The sequence below is a fragment of the Gasterosteus aculeatus genome, chromosome 12 (assembly GCF_964276395.1).
Source record: "Gasterosteus aculeatus chromosome 12, fGasAcu3.hap1.1, whole genome shotgun sequence".
In the NCBI taxonomy this organism is placed as follows: domain Eukaryota; kingdom Metazoa; phylum Chordata; class Actinopteri; order Perciformes; family Gasterosteidae; genus Gasterosteus; species Gasterosteus aculeatus.
The window spans coordinates 15,946,184-15,965,547 of record NC_135700.1 but is presented as its reverse complement, the minus strand read 5'-3'; the positions used below and the strand labels follow the sequence as shown (position 1 = coordinate 15,965,547).

The 19,364-nt window shown below is 45.9% G+C and overlaps 1 protein-coding gene across 3 annotated transcripts in view; it reads right to left on the bottom strand.

The window, feature by feature from the left end:
• Positions 1 to 604: 604 nt before the first annotated feature.
• spata17 (spermatogenesis associated 17) overlaps positions 605 to 19,364 on the bottom strand; it is a 38,598-nt gene continuing 19,838 nt past the window's right edge. For 2 of the 3 annotated variants that reach the window (XM_040168343.2, XM_040168358.2), the window contains exons 8-10: positions 18,571 to 18,719; positions 12,886 to 12,995; positions 605 to 741 (exon numbers count right to left, since the gene is read on the bottom strand). In XM_040168343.2, coding sequence (XP_040024277.2) covers positions 12,914 to 12,995; positions 18,571 to 18,719 — 231 coding nt within the window. In that variant the 3' untranslated portion in view covers positions 605 to 741; positions 12,886 to 12,913. The remainder of the gene's footprint in view (positions 742 to 12,885; positions 12,996 to 18,570; positions 18,720 to 19,364) is intronic. The other variant, XM_040168350.2, reaches the window with a different exon arrangement.

Genomic DNA, 19,364 nt, shown 5'->3' with positions numbered 1-19,364 from the left:
CGCAGCCCGAGGAGGTGACATGTGAAGTCGTCTCAACCAGAAAAGGGTCAGCGATGGTCTTAATAATTTTGACTGGCAATTGAAATAAAGTCTTTCAAAATGTCAGCACAAAGGAACATGCTATACATCTGTAGTTTTTTTTGCGGAAAAAAGTTTCAATAACCACAAATTTGATATTGTATGTTTTTCTTGTTCTTTTTTGATTTGTAGTTGGTCAGACCAAACGAGATGCAGAGATGAGGAAATGTTTTGTATTAACCATGTTGTTGTTTTGACAATCCGTGAATGTTGAAATCACTCAATGGATCCTGTAATACCACATGTTGGAAAAGTCAATGGACCCAATGGATGTTTCGGTTTCTTTCGAAACACATTACATTTTTTTATACAGAATCAACACATAGTGACTTGTGGTTGTTGTCAGATTGGACCTGATTTTGTTGAACATCCAGTGACTCCGAATCACAAATACTCTGGGAAATAAACTACTGACCGTAGAATACTGTAAAGTGTGTTTTCTTTGATAAAAAGCCAAATAGACGTGAACTCAAACTGACTACACCGAACCCATGGACTCAAAAATACCCACTATGCAAATACAATATAGTACATACAACCAGCCATCTTTATTTGTAGTTCTCTTCATTTTCTGAGGCCAGAAGGAGGTGTTTCACACGATGCTGCCAGCCTTGGAGGAGCAGACTTATCAAAGACGTAGGTGGCCAACAATGTCTTGACCAGCTGGAGAGGAGCGGAGACCAGGCAGACAGGACCAAGAGGGGTGGGGAGGGAGAGACATGTTCAGAAATAGGAAAAAAGAGCAGACATTAAATCAGTTAAGAGTCAAGATCAGGTTCAACAAATTAACTTATACAATGTCTTGGTTTCTCCTTGTGCAAACAAACCACAGGTCCAAAACAATGAGGGGATGACCTGCACAACAAGGAGAAGCAGACTATATCTTTATTTCATCTTCATTCAGTGCCTCCTCACACGCTGGATCCACATGTAACAGCATTCCTGCAATCAATTTGAATTTGAGTTGTATGATGCAATGTGGTGTAGTGTGATAAGCAAGCAAGCAGCAAGGCACACGCGCATTGTTTTTTAAACATTTCTGAACAAAATAATATTCAGTGAAGATGGCGGATGTGACAGTTTTCCAACTTTCATAGATGGGGATGAAGCTATACATCCAACCATTATGATTCAGAAATACACTCACCAAGACCATGTGCAACCTCATGCTGTGTGCATGTGTGTGTGTGTGTGTGTGTGTGTGTGGAGTGGTGAATTGCTCTTTTCATGAGTGACTATGACAGGTTTCTCATCAGGCCCTGGAGCCTCCTCCCAGTTAGAGACCGTGTACAGCACAGCCCCCGAACAACAAGCACACACACACACACGCACACACACACACACACACACTACCATGAACGCATGCACAACAGGGCGATAACATATAAGAGAGAGCCTCCTGTAAAACTACACAGCACCTGAGACATAGACGTGTGAGAGTGTGTGTTTGTGAGTCTGCGCGTCTGCACAGGCTGCTGGAACTAAGCGGGGCTCTTAATCACGGTCGTAACGGGCAACATTAACAGCTGACCTCCTTTTCTGCTGCGATGCACAGAAAATAACACACATACACGTACATTTGTATCCGTACAAACACACATACACACACACAGCTAAACGTTTGCTTCAACACATTCATCTCCACAAATAAAAACTTCGGAGGCGAAATGCACATGGGCAAAAATGCCTGAACAAACACACACACACATACATTTTGTCGTTTGAGGAATGCACTCCACATGTTACGTACAGTATGATGCCCAATAAAAAAAAAAAAATACAAAACACCGGCACTCGTAAATGACAGCAAGAGAAAAATGAAAGAAAGGGTAAGAGACGCAGATAGAAAGAGAAGTGAGGATGAAAAAGGATTTAAATGAAATGTAAATGAGAGCGCACAAGCCAGAGAAATAGAATAAAAGAGAGAGAGAGAGAGATAGATCAGTACATGAGAGAGACAGATGGTAAAAAAAAAGAAGTAAATGAGAAAGATTTTGCAACAGAGCGAGTGAGCAGTTGTGAACGAGTGTAAAGTTTTGATGAAGGACAAACTAATGTCAGGGACTGGGGCGGTTCGGGCTTCCTGCTCCCCGGCTACCACATGTGAACCCGCCTGTCACTCACACTCCATCGCCATGACAATCATCGTAATGCCGATGCCTGGGGGCGGGGACAAGCCTGTCCTTGTAACAAACAGAACCCCTCTGCGATCTGACGCCAAACACTGCGGAGAACATCGCACTCTCTCTCTGTCACACACACACACACACAAAAATAGAAACTCTTGCACACAAAGGTTGAAGCAAATTTTGGTCTAAATTCAGCTACATATACAGTAACAATGATGTGACGTGATGTGTTACTGTCACAATGTCCAAAGCATGCTAAAGCTTTGGTCAAACATTCATTGTGTAATATGGAGCCTGTGAAACTGTGTGTGTGCTTGCATTTTTTTTCTTCATTTTATGCATTCCCACAGTGCATGTGAGTCTGTGATCGGTCATACCGTATGTGTGTATGAGGGAGAGCGAGATGTGTGCGTGTGTGTGTGCGCCTGTGTGTTAGCCATGGGGCAGGGAGAAGGGACTTGTCAAGCTGAGATAGAGATGGCAAACTGGATGGTGATGCCAGCCCTGTGTGACAGCTCCTTCACACAGATGCACACACGCTCACATGCACACAAATACACACATACTGTAAACCCCCAAACCTACCCTAGCCCACACTACGGAGCTGTGAAAGCTGGGACGCAGAAAGAAAACGAGACTGGTGGAACCTCCTTTCAACTGGAGGCTGATTGGGGTGTGTGTGTCTGTGTGTGCGCGTGTGTTGGAGGTGGTGGGCTGGCGGGAAGAAATGAAGGGGGTTCAAAGTGTCACATCAATTTGTGGCTGTGCTGTTTCTGAAAGAGGCTAACCCCACTGCCACTTAAGCTTAACACAACAGTGAACAGCAAACTGGCGGACAGGACACATACATTTAGTAGACACACACACACACACACACACACACACAAACACACACATATGCACAGTATACTTACAGGAATGCAGGCACATCCAATTATATGGTTTCTAAAGCACTCAAATTCCAAATCTTTATTTTTATAGATATTTTTCTACCTTTCTACCATTTTCAATTGTAACTGTGAAATAGTGTTTCCCAAAAGACGGATGTGTTCTGGCAAAAGTTCATGATGAATAATTACAACACATACTGTAAAATTATCTAGTAATCCCAGATCCTCCATCAGTGCAGCAAGGCTTTGAAAACGCTGAAAACAATCACTGAAGGCATTGACAGTTGAAAACGGACCCTGATATCTGCACACACAGATTCATTGCATCTTCTGCAAATCTATCAACGTTTCTGTCTGAAATTGTATTTTGGTAGGACGCTCCATTGTGCCTCTGAGCCAAGAGCGCGTGCAGGATGTTGAGGTAAGGTTGCTGGTTTGAAGCCCCCTGGGGTGACCAGGCCCTAGATCACTTTAACCACTCGTCTCCATTAACAGGCTCCCAGATATCATTATGCTCTCCGGGGACCAGGCGTGCTCTAACCAACCATTTACCCTATCGCACTCTCCTTTATTTCTGCCTCATCCCTCCCTCGCTCTGCCATGATGTTTCTCAATGAGAAAAGACAGCGGGGAGAAAAAATATGAGATTGATTTATTTGCCTGTGTTCTTTGGGATGGAGTACTCTCCCTCTCTTTCTGTCCTCTTTCTCTGCAAACTGAAACCAATTAGCGAACAGAGCACTTGTAGCGGGGAATGTAGGGCAAGCGAGGAGTAATAAAAAAGTATTGACTTTTCCGTGACTGTACGCGGCGTGAAAGGGGTGCCGCGGCCTTGTCCGACATGAAAGGAGCTCCATTAATTTCACTTATTTCACCCAGGCCCCTGTCAGGAGGCCCTAATGCGTCCCAGGCACACTTCTCACATGCAGACACTCAGACAGCGCCACGCAGCTCGAGCCTGGTTACCAAATGAGTTTACGTTATATATCAGAGCGAGAGAGAGGAGCGAAAGAGAAGGAGTCATTTCTAATTCCCTGGTTGAGACACAAAGCGAGGCCTTTCATACGTAGCTAATTTTCTCGATGTCTCTCTCTCTCTCTCTCATTCTGCACCACGTAAAGGCCACAGTGGCAGAAAATGACCTAAAGTACCAAAACAGTCTGCAACACATTTACTTGAGAATATAGTGGTAATCCATTTTGGTTTTAGTTTTCTTGGAGCCACTCAGTCTACCAAAAAAGCCAGTAGAAATAGAAAAGACACATTGGTATACATTTCAGATACAGCTGTAGAGGTGTAAAAGGCCGGACATAAAAACAATGGTTGAGATTCCTACAAACAAGTTTTTTTTTAAATGTAGAAGAATTTTCTACCTCAAAAGAGAATAGAACATTTTCTGGAATGTGCCATTTTGGGGCCATTGTAGGCAAAAACAAAGAAATGAACATAGTGGAGTCGAGGGAGATGGATTATATGTAGATATGTCCCAATATAGAATAATAATAATATAATATATATAATAATAACATAACAAGGAAAATAACTCTGAGGTCACCATGTACTGACCATGATCCACGCAGTCTGACATTTTTTTAACATTGATGGAGACAGACAGTTATTCTGCCTTTAAGTGTACTATGAAGGCAGAAGGTCTGAGCCCGCTCGGGACGGTCGTCACCTTTCTCCTATGAAAATCCGTGATTAAGTTTGACGTTCCCCTGATCCACAGCGAAGAGGACTTTACCCTCTACGGACACCAGGCGACGGAGGAACTCGCCATCACCACATTCTTCCACTGGGACAAAAGAGAGCATCAAGTGATTGTACACGGGTACACTAAAAGACCTGAAGTATTTGTAAAGCATGGGGAAGCCGCGGAATGCAATCACAAGATCCAGGTCTTGAAGAAGCCATCGTCCATACTTTGCAGGGCCGCATAACCGAGCATTCTGTTTGGCTGGTAGAGAAGTTGGACCTTCATGTGATGGATTTCATTGTTGTTGCAGCTCGGGACAAACAACGGTGTCCAACAAAGTGTGTTAAGGCTCCGGTTTACCCCACACAGGAAAAGTCAGACTAGCTTCAATGAAAAATTTAAAGTGATATCCTGTTGGAAAAAAAATATGATAAATGATAAAAATCAATTACAAGATACATTATGCAAGATGCAAATTTGAGAAGATATTTTACCCTTTGCTTTCTGCTATTTGATGATCTTGACTGAACATGCTTATATATATCCGCAGTGGACAAACAGTGTTTTATTTTATTTTTTTTGAGTATGTGTGTGTGCGTTTTTGGGCGTGTGTTTGCATGAATACATGCCATGTGTAGAACAAGAATAGACGCAACCCAAGAGTATGTGTGTGTGTGTAAAAGAGCGAAGAGTGAGAGGCTATCTGCAGACAGAAACTAATCAGTGTGTGTGAGATAAGAAAGCAGCCTTTATGGTGTATAGTAATCAGCCCCCCCTCGGCCTGCCACCGCCATGCATAATCACCACGACTTATTCACATGATTGATGAAATATGCGTCTGTGAAATCCGAGCTGCTTTTGTTATCATCCTGTTTTCTCCCCTCTCCCCCCGCTTTCCTTTTCTCTCAATCTTTTTTTTTGTCTTGTTCAACCTCTCTGTCTCTCTAAACATTGCTTCACTGCTCTGCAGTGGTCAAAGATGTTTGGGACCATGTGCAAACAAGAAATTACATGCACAGCATGGGGGCCCTCTATAAACACAAACACACACCCACATGCTCCCTTTAGATGTACTGTCTGCTCATAAGGTAGTTACATGATGCATGCGACGTGCTGGGGAAAAATTGTCTGGAGAATGATAGGAAGAAAATGGAGAAGGGGAAAAAAGAAAAGACGAAGAAGAGCTAGTAAATGAGCAGAATGAGCAGAAACATTAATCGAAGGCTGGATTAGAGGGGGATGAGAGGAGAGAGATATGGAGTGATAGATGGAATTAGATGGAAAGATGCTTCAGAGAGCTCTTGTCATTGACACTCAAACGCATTAATCACAGAACGGATGTAGAATTTCCAACGAATGCAACATCGAAAAGAAAACAAGTAAAAGAAAACAATTCATGTGACAAGCAACTTTTTTCTAAAAATATTTTTGTGTGGTGTTTTTAAAAGGTTTATATCTAAAATATTAGAACAATAAAACATTAAAATCTATATCTACCAACTGATCTCTGATTAGTTTAATAGGTTTCTAACCAGGTGAGAAACACAGTCTCACAGGGGGGAAGTGAAATAGAAGACTAAGGCTACATCCACAAAAGCGTTGCTTCAAACTCATGACAAGGGTTCGACAATAGAACCTGCTTGTAGAAGGTGAATAGAAGAAGACAACTTGCAAAACAGTGTTATCCAACAAGATGCAGTGCAATCGATTGTAATGGAAATCATATGAATACCACATTGTACCCTGGTGAGTATTATTAGAAATGTTCTTCTTAGAAGAAAAGTCTTTATTCTATTGCTATATTAGATACCCTCCCAACCAGTAAAGCGTCTCACATTGTTGTGGCACTTGGCGCCATTCTATCTGAACCTGCTTATAAAAGTAAAAAAGCTTTGACTCTGGTATGCTTGGGTTTAGGCTAACATATTATGTAGTAGGAGAACAGGGACTAGCACTGCTTTGGGTAAAGAGGAGGCCATAAGGGAAGGTGGGGGCTGAGACCAAAGGTAAGATTAGGAATGGGGCTGATGAATTAAGGCCCCAGCCTCAGGATGCTATTACACATCTATAATGAGAAACAGAGAAGAGGGGGGCTTGTCTTCCCACCCCGACACACCTTAGATTAAATATGCACAATTCCCATGCAAAATGGGCCAGGAACAGGCGGGACCAGCGTTGCCGTCTCATCCCTGTGCTGGAGTCGTTTCAGCCAGGGTTAACAGGCTCATCAGTCAACACAGAGTGCTTAGCACAGGACATCAAGGCCATTTGCAGGTTTAAATATTTGTGATTGCTTCCCTTTCCAGATCCCACTTGCAACCTTCCCCCACACATGCTCCCCGTGCTGCCTAGTAAGCATCTGGCTCTGCAATGAGACACACACAGGCATGCACGCAAGTCAACTATGTAATAACAGGTAAAAATGTGTACACAAACAAAGTATACAAACCACATTGGAATGACCACTGTAGGTATGGTGAACAAATAAAACACTGAGGAGACGTAGTATTATCAATTATTATAAAAAGTTAGTACAGAAATCAACTACCATTCCCGTGGAGAAAAATACTGTGTGCAATTTAAAAGGCAACATAAGAGAATTAAAACACACTTCTACCTACTATTATAAAATATATTCTTTTGCTTTGTTAAATGCTAAACACACACGTAAGTCGATGTATCCTGTCTGCTGCATCCTCTGTGTCCGTCTGCACCACAGCTTTATTCCATTCAATTTGCATTCCAGAGCTAGGGGTTGACTTCTATCACCAAAACACTGCTGTATGGGAGGGCTGTCATGTCATATTTCTTAACACACACACCTACAACACATAGTTTGCGAGAAAAAGGGGAAGGGGGCGGGGGGCGGGAAAGGTGGGCATAAAAAAGTTGCAGCAAGGTACCGTGGATGAACAGGACAGAGAAAAAGAACAAGTGTGAAAATAAACAAGACAGCGAGGGAAAGAAAGAGTGATCGCGTGAGATAGAGATAGAGAAAGGCAGTGATTACTCCACACAACATAGAGTATGGTTCAGTGGAGCATATCTGCACAGGGACAGGTGGTCCATTAAAAGCACAGACATCCTTATACTGCTTGTCTGCCGGCTTTCTCTTACATCCATGTAAACATGGAGAGAAAACTATCGAAATAAACCCCAAAGCAATCTCCAGACTCAACTTTCCCTCAGAACAACTATGACAATGATGACAATGCAGTTTATAGCATATACTCTATATAGTAAAGGAAATCTTGCTGAAAATACAATTTATTTCTGTTTAGAATGTTGGAGAACCAATGTACAGTACTTGCGATGTATTTAAACTGAAGATAGTGTCAATTTAATCGGTACATTTGCAATTAAATACGTCGCATGGAAAATACACACAAGCTGTATTTAGATACTGTGCCTTTCAGCAAGCCTTCAGGACTTCCTCAAGGTTGTAATGACACAAATATATAGTCAACTTAGAAGTGCTGGAAAACTGTTTGTAGTTGAAATAAAACAGTGAGTCCGATGCTGTAGTATTGCTGTCCCTGCAAATACCCAAGATCAATGGGAGCGGACTAGGAGCCGTATAGAGACAGGCGTTTGACACAGGTATGTTCAGAGAGACCGTATAAGAAGTGTTTTTTTCAACATAACTTGATTGTTAACATATTTTCTTCACTATGGTACATACAAAATGTCCTGCTGTACTGCGGAATTGTCTTGTCTCACTAACCTAAAGCTATGATTTAAGGATTGCAAGATTTATTTTAATGAGTTTTTATATGACGAGCAATACCACTTAACCATATTAAATTGTTGTTAACAGGAACACAATAAGAGTATAAAAGATTACAAAACAATTACGTCAAATAAAACGGGAGACATTAAAGTTTCATTGATGGTTTAACTTTTTTAACGGACTATACATTTGTTAAAGGCCTTGATGTACAGTTGGCCTGGAAATGTATGCCTAGAGTATAACAAGTAAACATACATCTAAGTAGTTCCAACAATAAATTGCCAAACTTGATTTATTACTTTTAAACAGAAGGTTGACATAAATTAATTTGATTAGGTAAAGAAATTGGCCTGAAGTGACCCGGGATCGGATCGAGTTGATTGCAACTACTTGGACAATAAATAATGACGTCTAATGTCATTCTTTCTCATAAGTCACGGTAAAATATGAAGTCCACTTGACATGATGTTGTGTGCACTCGGCCCTGGTGATACTCTGTATGCAGGCCTTGTGGCGCAAAATGCCACCGTAATGAAAGCAAAGTGTTGAGGGTTAATTGATAAATCTGAGGTCCTGAGTAGGAAGGAGTTTGGCAGGGGGAATATTTTACGGCTGTGCAAATGAAGGGGCTGCAGCGTTTTACACATGCCGTAAAATGGTTATGGAGAATTTGCGTTCTCTTTCTCACCGCAACAACCGAGACATTAATGCAGCTTAGCTGGGGAGATGGATGGGCGTGATAACCTATCAAATACATACGGAGACAGACACATTAAAAGGTGGACACTGGTCCAAAGGTGGTGCTGCCCCTGTCCCGCCTAATTCCATTGTCTCTACTTGGCCTATTTCAGTCTAGAAATTAATTGCTAATGGGAATTCTGTTCCCAGTAAAAAATACCCCTCATCAGTTGCATGCGTCATGGTGATACATTGAGGCTGAGGCTGTTAAGAGTAGGCCATGTGTGTATTTATGAAAACACACTTTTCCGGTCCCTGTCGCCTGATGCTTTGCACCCACATCATAAAAAATGATGATAATAAAGCCCCAACAGAATGAGAGTGTGTTTTGTGGCAAGAGGAGGTAGAGTGGACAATGCCGTTGCAACATTAAAGTGCGTGGCAAGGCAACATGTATTCAACTGTGTGCACGTGATTGCCGCTCAGTAAAGCAGCGATGCCTGATGCATCTGTTCCGCTGTGTGTCCGTGTGTGTTGGTTCTGATCGGACGCTAGCCGTTGAAACCTGTGACGGTTATCAGTCTAATCCGAGGGGAAGGAAATGCTTGCAGCGGAGACAGACACAGACGTGACCACTCAGTGTACTTGATTAGCACGTAGCCTCCTAATTAGCCATCCTCTATGGTTACAGGCAGTACCGCTGGTGACATGGCCACAAAAGTAGCGTGGGCAGAGAGGGCTTTCCCATCTCTGCATTTGAAATTAGACATCGTTGGTGCAATGAGCTTGTGCAGAAACTAATCCTTTCAATATGTTATAGAACAATGGACGGCAATATTAAACGTTACAACGTTAAGAGGTTTAGGCAATCGCTCACACAACTCGCTTATCTTCATAGCAAAGAAATCTCAAGATAATTCATATTCGTCCTATGTGTGTGTGTTACCTAAATAAAGCAGTGCCCTTTTAACCATTGATTCAGTATTATTTCAAACAAGATCTGAATTAGCCCTGCATGGAGGAAGGTTGCAGTCCGGTTAAATGATGCATGTTCACTCATTTAGGCAGCCAGCATCACTACGTCAGTATGATAGAGCAGAAACAGTAGGGGTGCACTAATTATTGAAGGGGGTTAGTTCCATGCGCCCCCCAAAACATACAACTATGCATAAATTTGATCGAACAAACATTCATAGACGCTCACTAAACTTATCATCCATTTTCTCTGTTATAGCACTGCTCTTGGAAACTGAGAAGTTGAGGCAAGGACACATGGACGCTGGAGAAAGGGCAACCACTACACGGACCCCGTTGGTTTAAGGTGGGGCCGTTGGGAGGTGGCGACTTGCATCTGTCTGATCACATGTGGATGTCTTGACACACTGTGCTAAATTTGCCTTGGTAGATTTTCCTGCTCGGATACAGATGGCTGAGGTAAAAAAAGGACGAGGACTCATGGGCTATTTCTAGGGCCTGGTTTGGTTATGCTGTGTGCATACTGCCAAGAGCTGTGATGGTCAAGCCAAAGAACCTCGGTCTGGAAATAGGAAAAACAACTGGGCTATGCTAATGATGAGGCTTCTGGCTGTGTAGAGGGCTGAAGCAAGGCTAAGGGTGATGATTACAAGTTGGGCTAGGTAATGTGGCAGAGGCTGGGTGCGAGGGCTGTGGCAGGGGTTTGAAAATAATTAGGAGCATGGCTGGGTAACATAGCTTGATAATGTGGCTGCGGGGAGGCTGGCTGGGCACGGTATGAAGATGATGAGTACCAGGGTTGAGCTGTCCACTCCATTGGCCCTATGAGCTGTGACAAGAAGCTCTGCTGGCTTCTGCTGTAGCTGGGGGTGATGCCAGCGATAGGACTAATGCACTAATTACCACAGAATGAGAAAAGAAAGAGAGCGTAAACAGAGGTAGAGAGACACAAAGAGATGGAGCATCAGACAAAGAGGCGGAAGGGGGAACGTTAGATCGGATGAGCTCTGAGTGACAGCGGTATGACATGACTGGGCTGAGAGCATCTTTATCAACAACATCCTACACAGCAGCAGTGGTATTATCAAAGAGAAAAGCGAGGTCAAGTTCAGCCAGGAGGTATGAATGTGTGACTCGTTGTGCACTATGCATACGCATAGGATTTGCGTAAACCATGCATACCACACACTTGCCATTGTTTGTTTTGTTGGAAATATGGTTCAATGATGACTTGCAACGTTTTGACTTGCAGCCAGCAATTCCTTTCAGCTTCGGCAAATTGTCCACGTGGAGGTTCTACAACTCAAAACACACATCAAACAAACGAAAAAAACGGACTGCAATTTGAATAGATATCGTATCAATGAAAACCTTCATTTACCACACATGCTCAAACATAAAACCCCTCCAAGCTTTCCATCAATACTGTATTTTACACATATAGCGTAGTTGCAAGGAGCAAAACTGATCTTACTCCCCCGGCCCCTGTTGTCAGCTGCATGAGACCCTATTCTCCCGCCCACTCACTCCACTTTTTTATTTATTTCCACCTCCTGGGGCTGTGTTCGTTCATTCCCGTGCCGCTGCTCCCTCCTTCTTCCCTTTGCTCCTCTCGCTTTCTCTCTCTCTTGTTTCACTCCTTGTTTCCGGGCAATTGGGTCTGGGTGCTGGTGGTGGGGGGTAAGAGGCTGGGGTGGAGCTGCTGGGAACTTTGTGTGCTTGCATGTGTGTGTGTGTGCGTGCGTGCTGGGAAGTGAGCTAATAAAGGACGGTGATCCATGAAAGGCCTTGAGCAAAGACACAGTCAATTACCTAATGCCTGGACCAGACCGCAGGGCCCACGCACATACATTCTCTCTCCTATATACCTATACTCACACACACACGCACACACATGCATACACCTCATTTACGTATACATGGAGAGGGGGCAGTGGAGGGCATAACTGGGAATTGTGTGTGGGTGGGTGTGCATATGTGTGTGATGGAGAGTGGCGATTTATTAAATTGCTGTCACTTTTGACAAATATGTGCAACTCAAGTTGAAAGGGTTAGGATGTGCAGCATCTCTGTGTTTCCTCCTTTCTTTAAGAATAAAATAAACCCAGGCATAAACCTGGGATAAACCATCGGTTGCTATGAGTCAGAACGGGGTGAGGAAGTGTCGTCTGACCTGGCTCAATGTTCCAGCTCTAGACCGGAGTTAAACAGGTGTCGGACATTTATTGAGTTTGATGTGAAAAGGACAACCGGTTTCTATAACAGCTGTATGATCACTTTACAATTATTATTACATTACTACAAATCTACAGCAGACTTTAGAGGCTCTTTGCATTTCAATCATATATTTTACCATTGTCAACCTCAGGGACATTTTTGATGCCTGGAGTTTAGGTTGTTGCATTACCATGAAAAGACATTTAAATGAAAATTAAAAGAACCCTCTACTGAATAATGTTGAATACTGCAATAAGAGAAAAACAAAAGTGCCATCTGTACGAAAGATACATTGAAACATCTTGCATGATTGTAAAGGCGTTAGAGAAAAAAACGTTGACTGTGTCGAGGCAGAGAAGGAAACATTCATCAGTTCTGCATCCATGCGTAGCATTGCGGCTAGGTGGCTCCAAAGCTAGCTAGACCGGATAACTAAAAGGATAATAATAATACCACAAATAATGAGGTTTGTGTTTGCTGTTTTTAACCTACCTCCTCTCGGGGTTAGTAAGTAAATCCACTATCTGAAGCTCTTCGAGGCGGCTGACTGAATAGAAGAGTTTCTGCTGTGGCTCGGATGGTGGAGTATACTTCCTGTTCCTCTGGTTGGCGAAAAAGAAGAAAAACAAGGACACAAGTTTGTCATCTAGGTTTCAGTTCATGAAGTGGATGCTTTTTATTGATTATTATATAAACTGCACTGCAATTGTTTTTTATTTTAAGCAAGTTCTAATGTTTCAATCAATACTCTTAATTGGTTTCAAATGTTCCTTTTTAAGCATATATACACTGTTGAAAATGAAAGAAAAAAATGAAATCTTCTAAAAACGTTTCTGGTTTGGGATTATATACGAGTCGCTTTAGTAGTCAAATTTTGTTTGCAAGTGGATGTTTGTGTGCGTTGTGATGTCACGAGAGGCTTGGTCTTGGAAGGGAGATACGTTCACCGGCGATGGCTCTAACTATGGCTCCATCTGCTGGTGCCCCGAAACTCAGAGCATTCCCCTCACACCTGAGACCCATCAGGGTGTGACGACCCGGAGGCCTTCATAAAGGTGGAAGACACACCGTTGGAGGGAGACGAGCTGAGCAGAGCAGACCAAGCCATAAGGATTCGAGGAGGCAGGAGAGACCGGGAGGACGGTGTTGTTTTCCTTACAGAAGTGGATTTCCGTAAAGTTAAGTTCTACCGGCAAAGATTGACCGAAGCCTGAGTTACCCCCTGTTTTGACTGTTTTCTGTTGAACCTGAAGGACGGAAATTAAAACCTTTTGTTATATTTTGAACCCGGTGTCCTCGCACTATTTTGAACTACCCCGGAGAGAGCGGCGCCGCCTCTCGTGACATCACATATGGTGGAGGATGCAGGCACTGTTCAAGCGGATTTAGTGCATGTCAGAGGAGGACACCGAAAGATTGATTCAACACTTTTCTAGATTGACTGTAGGCCCCTCACTGGACAAAATGGAAGAAATCTTGAAGACCCTTATTGCTGGCCAGCAAGCCCAGATGCAAACAAACTTGGCTCTCTTGGAAGAACAAAAGAAAGCCAACCTTCTGAGGGCGGAGGAATTACAACTGCAGAAACAGATGGCCGACCGGAATGTACGCCCAATAAATGCAAGTAACTATTTATCCAAGATGGGTGCCACGGATGACGTTGAGGCATTCCTGCATGCCTTTGAAGCCACGGCCACTAGGGAAGCCTGGCCCAGGGACCAGTGGGTTGGTCTGTTAGCCCCTTTTCTAACTGGGGAGGCACTGAATGCTGTTCGGGACTTGGGGCCTGACCAAGCGACGGACTATGATGCCCTGAAAACGGAGATCTTGAGCAGAAATGGAATTACCAAGTTTGGTATGGCCCAGCGCTTCCACAACTGGACCTTCCAACCCGACCAACCTCCTCGTGCACAGATGCACGAACTTGTACGGATCACGCGGAAGTGGCTGGAACCACAGAGGAATACGGCGCCTGCAGTAGTAGAGGCCGTGGTGGTGGATCGATACTTACGTGCCCTGCCTTATGAGGCAAAGCGGTTCCTCAGTCAACAGGCCCTGACCACGGCCGATCTAACCGTGGAAGCAGTGGAAAAGTATCAAGCCACAGCAGATATGCTTCGGGCCTCCAGAAGAGAACCCAGGAGCATGGCCCTACCACAGACTGAAACAACCCGTCCCAAGGTTACCAACCCAGCCTCTTCAAGAGCCCCAGGGGGAGCCAGAAACCCGCTGGGTCCCAAGGAAATACACCAGGAAAGGGAAACCAGACAGTGTTACCGGTGTGGGGGAGTGGGACACCTCTCCTGGCATTGTGGGACGCAGGCGGACGACCCTATGCCCACGGCTAAGTCATCCAGCTCATCACCCGCCCCCCGGTTTGCCTCGCTCATAGGACTTGTAGATGCCCCCTCAGATCGACCTCCCACCTGCCCGGTGACTGTGAATCACCAGGACGTGGAGGCCTTGCTAGATTCGGGTAGCCGAGCTACCCTGGTACGGAAGGACCTGATAGGGCCACTTGGTTTGACCCCAGGGAAAGTCCTTCCCGTTTCCTGTGTCCATGGAGACACCAGAGACTACCCCATCGTTGAACTCACGATGACCACTACCCGGGGGACCATACTCACGGAGGTGGGGGTGGTTGATTCCTTGCCCGTCCCCATCCTAATTGGACGAGACTTCCCAGCCTTCCACCTGCTGTGGAGGGAGACTCAGGAGCGGCTAAGCAGAGTACCTCGGAAGCGGAGAGGTAGGACTCATCCTGATAATATTCATGTGAAACCCTCAGAATTACGCTCTCCGGCCTGTGCTCTTGCAGGAATGACAGGTGCCCAGGCTGACACCGAGGCGGGTCCGGACACGGGAGAAGACAACATGGCTCAGGAAAGTGCGCCGATCTCGAGCGAGGAAGACATCCCGGGCATCGACACACTTCCCCCGCTCACAGGCCAGTACGGTACAGCCCAGTTACAGGATCCCACCTTGACAAATGCCCTGAGAAATGTGCAGGTGTTAGAGGGAGTAGTGCTAGGGGATCGGACAAACCCTACCTATCCACATTTTGCAGTAAGTCGGGGGTTAGTCTACCAGGTGGTAAAGAAAAATGATGAAGTGCATGAACAGCTCCTCGTACCACAGTCCTATCGAGCCACCGTACTTCACTTAGCACTTTGTCACCCACGCACCCACTAGGGGCCCACCTAGGGGTCGAGAAAACTAAGGAGAGAATCCTGCAACGCTTCTTTTGGCCCGGAGTACACAAAGAGATTGAGAATTTCTGTCGTAGTTGCCCAGAATGTCAGCAAGTGGCACCAAAGCCCACATACAGAAATCCGCTCATCCCATTACCAATTATCGACACTCCCTTTGAGAGGATTGGACTGGACATAGTAGGGCCCTTACCAAAAAGTGCCAGAGGGCATCAGTATATTTTGGTCATCCTGGACTATGCAACCCGATATCCTGAGGCCATCCCGCTGAGGAAGGCTACGGCCCGACACATCGCCAACGAGCTGTTTCTCCTCTCAACCAGTCTTGGAATCCCAAAGGAGATATTGACCGACCAAGGGACTCCGTTTATGTCCAGGGTGATGAAGGAACTCTGTGCGCTACTGAAGATCAAACAACTAAGAACCTCAGTCTACCACCCCCAGACGGATGGATTAGTAGAACGGTTTAACAAAACTCTAAAGTCCATGCTACGTAAGGCCGTTGGGGAAGATGGGCGCAACTGGGATCACCTGCTGCCGTACCTGCTGTTTGCGGTGAGAGAGGTGCCGCAGTCTTCTACTGGTTTTTCACCCTTTGAGCTCTTGCTTTCTTACAGACCCAGAGGACTGCTGGACATTGCGAAGGAGGCCTGGGAGGAGCAGCCATGCCAACAGCGGACCCTGATTGAGCATGTCGGGGCCATGAGGGAGAGAATGAAGGCCATCTATCCCATGATGCGGGAACACATGGAGACCACGCAACGGCAACAGCAAGCCTCCTACAACCGGTCGGCTCAACCCAGAGAGTTCAAGCCGGGTGACAAAGTGCTGGTCCTGGTGCCAACCGTGGAGTGTAAATTCCTGGCAACTTGGCAAGGACCATATGAGGTCATTGAACGGGTGGGAGAGGTCAATTACAAGGTAAGGCAACCGGGAAAAAGAAAACGTGAGCAAATTTATCATGTTAACCTCTTAAAGAAGTGGCACGCCAGGGAGGCGCTATTCAGTTGCCCAACACCCACGGAGTCCAAGGAACCAGGGCGAGATGAGGTGCAGGTGGGTCCCAGCCTGTCCCCCCATCAACGGCAGATGGCTCGGGAACTAGTGGACCGTAACCGGGATGTTTTCTCCTCTCTTCCCGGGCACACGGAAGTGACCCAGCACGAGATACGCACCGTGCCAGGCAAAACGGTGAACCAGCGCCCGTACCGGGTGCCGGAGGCTCATAAGGGGGCCATTCAGGAGGAGGTAAGGAAGATGTTGGAGTTGGGAGTGATCGAGGAATCTCAAAGTGCCTGGGCAAGTCCCATTGTACTGGTTCCCAAACCGGACGGGTCAATACGGTTTTGCAACAATTTTCGGAAGTTGAATGAAGTATCTGAATTTGACGCATACCCAATGCCTCGTGTCGATGATCTGGTAGACTCCTTGGGATGTGCTCGCTTCATAACCACGCTTGACCTCACAAAAGGCTACTGGCAGGTTCCCCTGACGCCGGCGTCTAAGGAGAAGACTGCCTTTGCGACACAGGAGGGGCTCTACCAGTATACCCGGCTCCCCTTTGGTCTCCACGGAGCACCGGCCACGTTCCAGCGATTGATGGATCGGGTCCTTGCTCCCCATAAGAGGTACGCGGCAGCATATTTGGATGATGTGGTCATACACAGTCCCGATTGGGACAGTCACCTACCCAGAGTACAAGCTGTGATTGATTCAATCCGAGATGCAGGGCTCACAGCAAACCCCAAGAAGTGCAGGCTGGCTTTCAGCGAGACAAACTACCTGGGGTACACCATTGGGAGGGGTTTGGTCAAGCCCCAGGAAGCCAAGTTGCGGGCCATAAAGGACTGGCCACAGCCCATCACCAAGAAACAGGTGAGGACATTTTTAGGCCTAGCCGGCTACTACCGACGTTTTATTATGGGTTTTGCCACCATAGCAGCCCCTCTAACAGAACTGACCACCAAACGGCACTCCCGAATGGTGAGGTGGAACCCTGCGGCGGAGGCGGCCTTCAGCCACCTGAAGCGGGCTCTGTGCTCCGGTCCAGTCCTGGTGGCACCAGACTTCCGGAAGGAATTCATCGTACAGGCGGACGCTTCAGAGGTGGGTCTGGGTGCGGTACTCGCCCAGACACGTGAGGGGGAGGAACACCCAATCCTCTACATAAGCAGGAAGTTACTTCCAAGGGAGAAGAACTATTCCACAGTGGAAAAGGAATGCCTCGCAGTTACCTGGGCCCTGGAATCCCTACGGTTCTACCTCCTGGGCCGACAGTTTACGGTGGTGTCGGATCATGCCCCTCTGCAGTGGATGGCCAAGAACAAGGAAACAAACCGTAGGATCACTAGGTGGTTCTTGAGCTTACAAGCCTTTAATTTTTCTGTTGTCCACAGGGCGGGCAAGAGCCACAGCAACGCGGATGCACTCTCCAGACGGGACGCCTTCTACACCTCCTACACATCGACGAGGACGTCGGTCTCGAGGGGGGGGATGTGTGATGTCACGAGAGGCTTGGTCTTGGAAGGGAGATACGTTCACCGGCGATGGCTCTAACTATGGCTCCATCTGCTGGTGCCCCGAAACTCAGAGCATTCCCCTCACACCTGAGACCCATCAGGGTGTGACGACCCGGAGGCCTTCATAAAGGTGGAAGACACACCGTTGGAGGGAGACGAGCTGAGCAGAGCAGACCAAGCCATAAGGATTCGAGGAGGCAGGAGAGACCGGGAGGACGGTGTTGTTTTCCTTACAGAAGTGGATTTCCGTAAAGTTAAGTTCTACCGGCAAAGATTGACCGAAGCCTGAGTTACCCCCTGTTTTGACTGTTTTCTGTTGAACCTGAAGGACGGAAATTAAAACCTTTTGTTATATTTTGAACCCGGTGTCCTCGCACTATTTTGAACTACCCCGGAGAGAGCGGCGCCGCCTCTCGTGACATCACAGCGTGCGTTGCAATACGTCTCACAATGTGCCAGTGGGGATTGTGACTGACAGGCGTTGTCGAAGCTGATTCTGGGCCTTCTCCAGGTGTGTGTAGGAGGTCTGCAGACGCAGCCTCAGGTCGGGGCAATGCACACGCTGCTCCCACACCGCCCCTGGCTCTCTCAACCAAACCTGCCATAATCACAACCACCAGCACAGAGACAGACACACGAATGAGATAATGATCACTGTATATTTCTGTCTCAGACCTTAGCCTCTCCCTCTGATCCCTCTCCACAGAGAGAGATGGCTTACAGCTCAAACCAGAGGGCAGTCCTCTTCATCTCTCCTCCTGTGACACAACGACCAAGAGAGAATCAGAGAAAGGGGGAAGAAGGAGGTGTCATAGTGATGAAAATTCAATCATGCAAGAGAGTGAGGAAACAAGGAGGCCGGGCCTGGCAGAGTTAAAAGTGGGGGACGCAGAGCGAGGACAAGAGCTGCAAAGAGTGACCAAGATGGCGAAAGTAGCAGAAAACAGGCACAACTACTAGTCCGCTTAGCTTTGGAGATACTCTTCGCCTACTTAAAGCTTTAATATGCTCTTTTTATCCACATTCCTTCCGGAAGTGAAATTGATATATATATATATATATATATATATATAAATCATATACATTCAACAGTTTGAACAGTTTAAAGCGTGCATTGTTGGTTTGTTCTGTTCTGGAGATTTCTTAACACTGAATGAAAAAGATAACAGAATACAGTCACCATCTTTAATTTGATGCTAAACTTCTGAGCGATTCAAGGTGATATTCTGGGACCTAAAGTCAG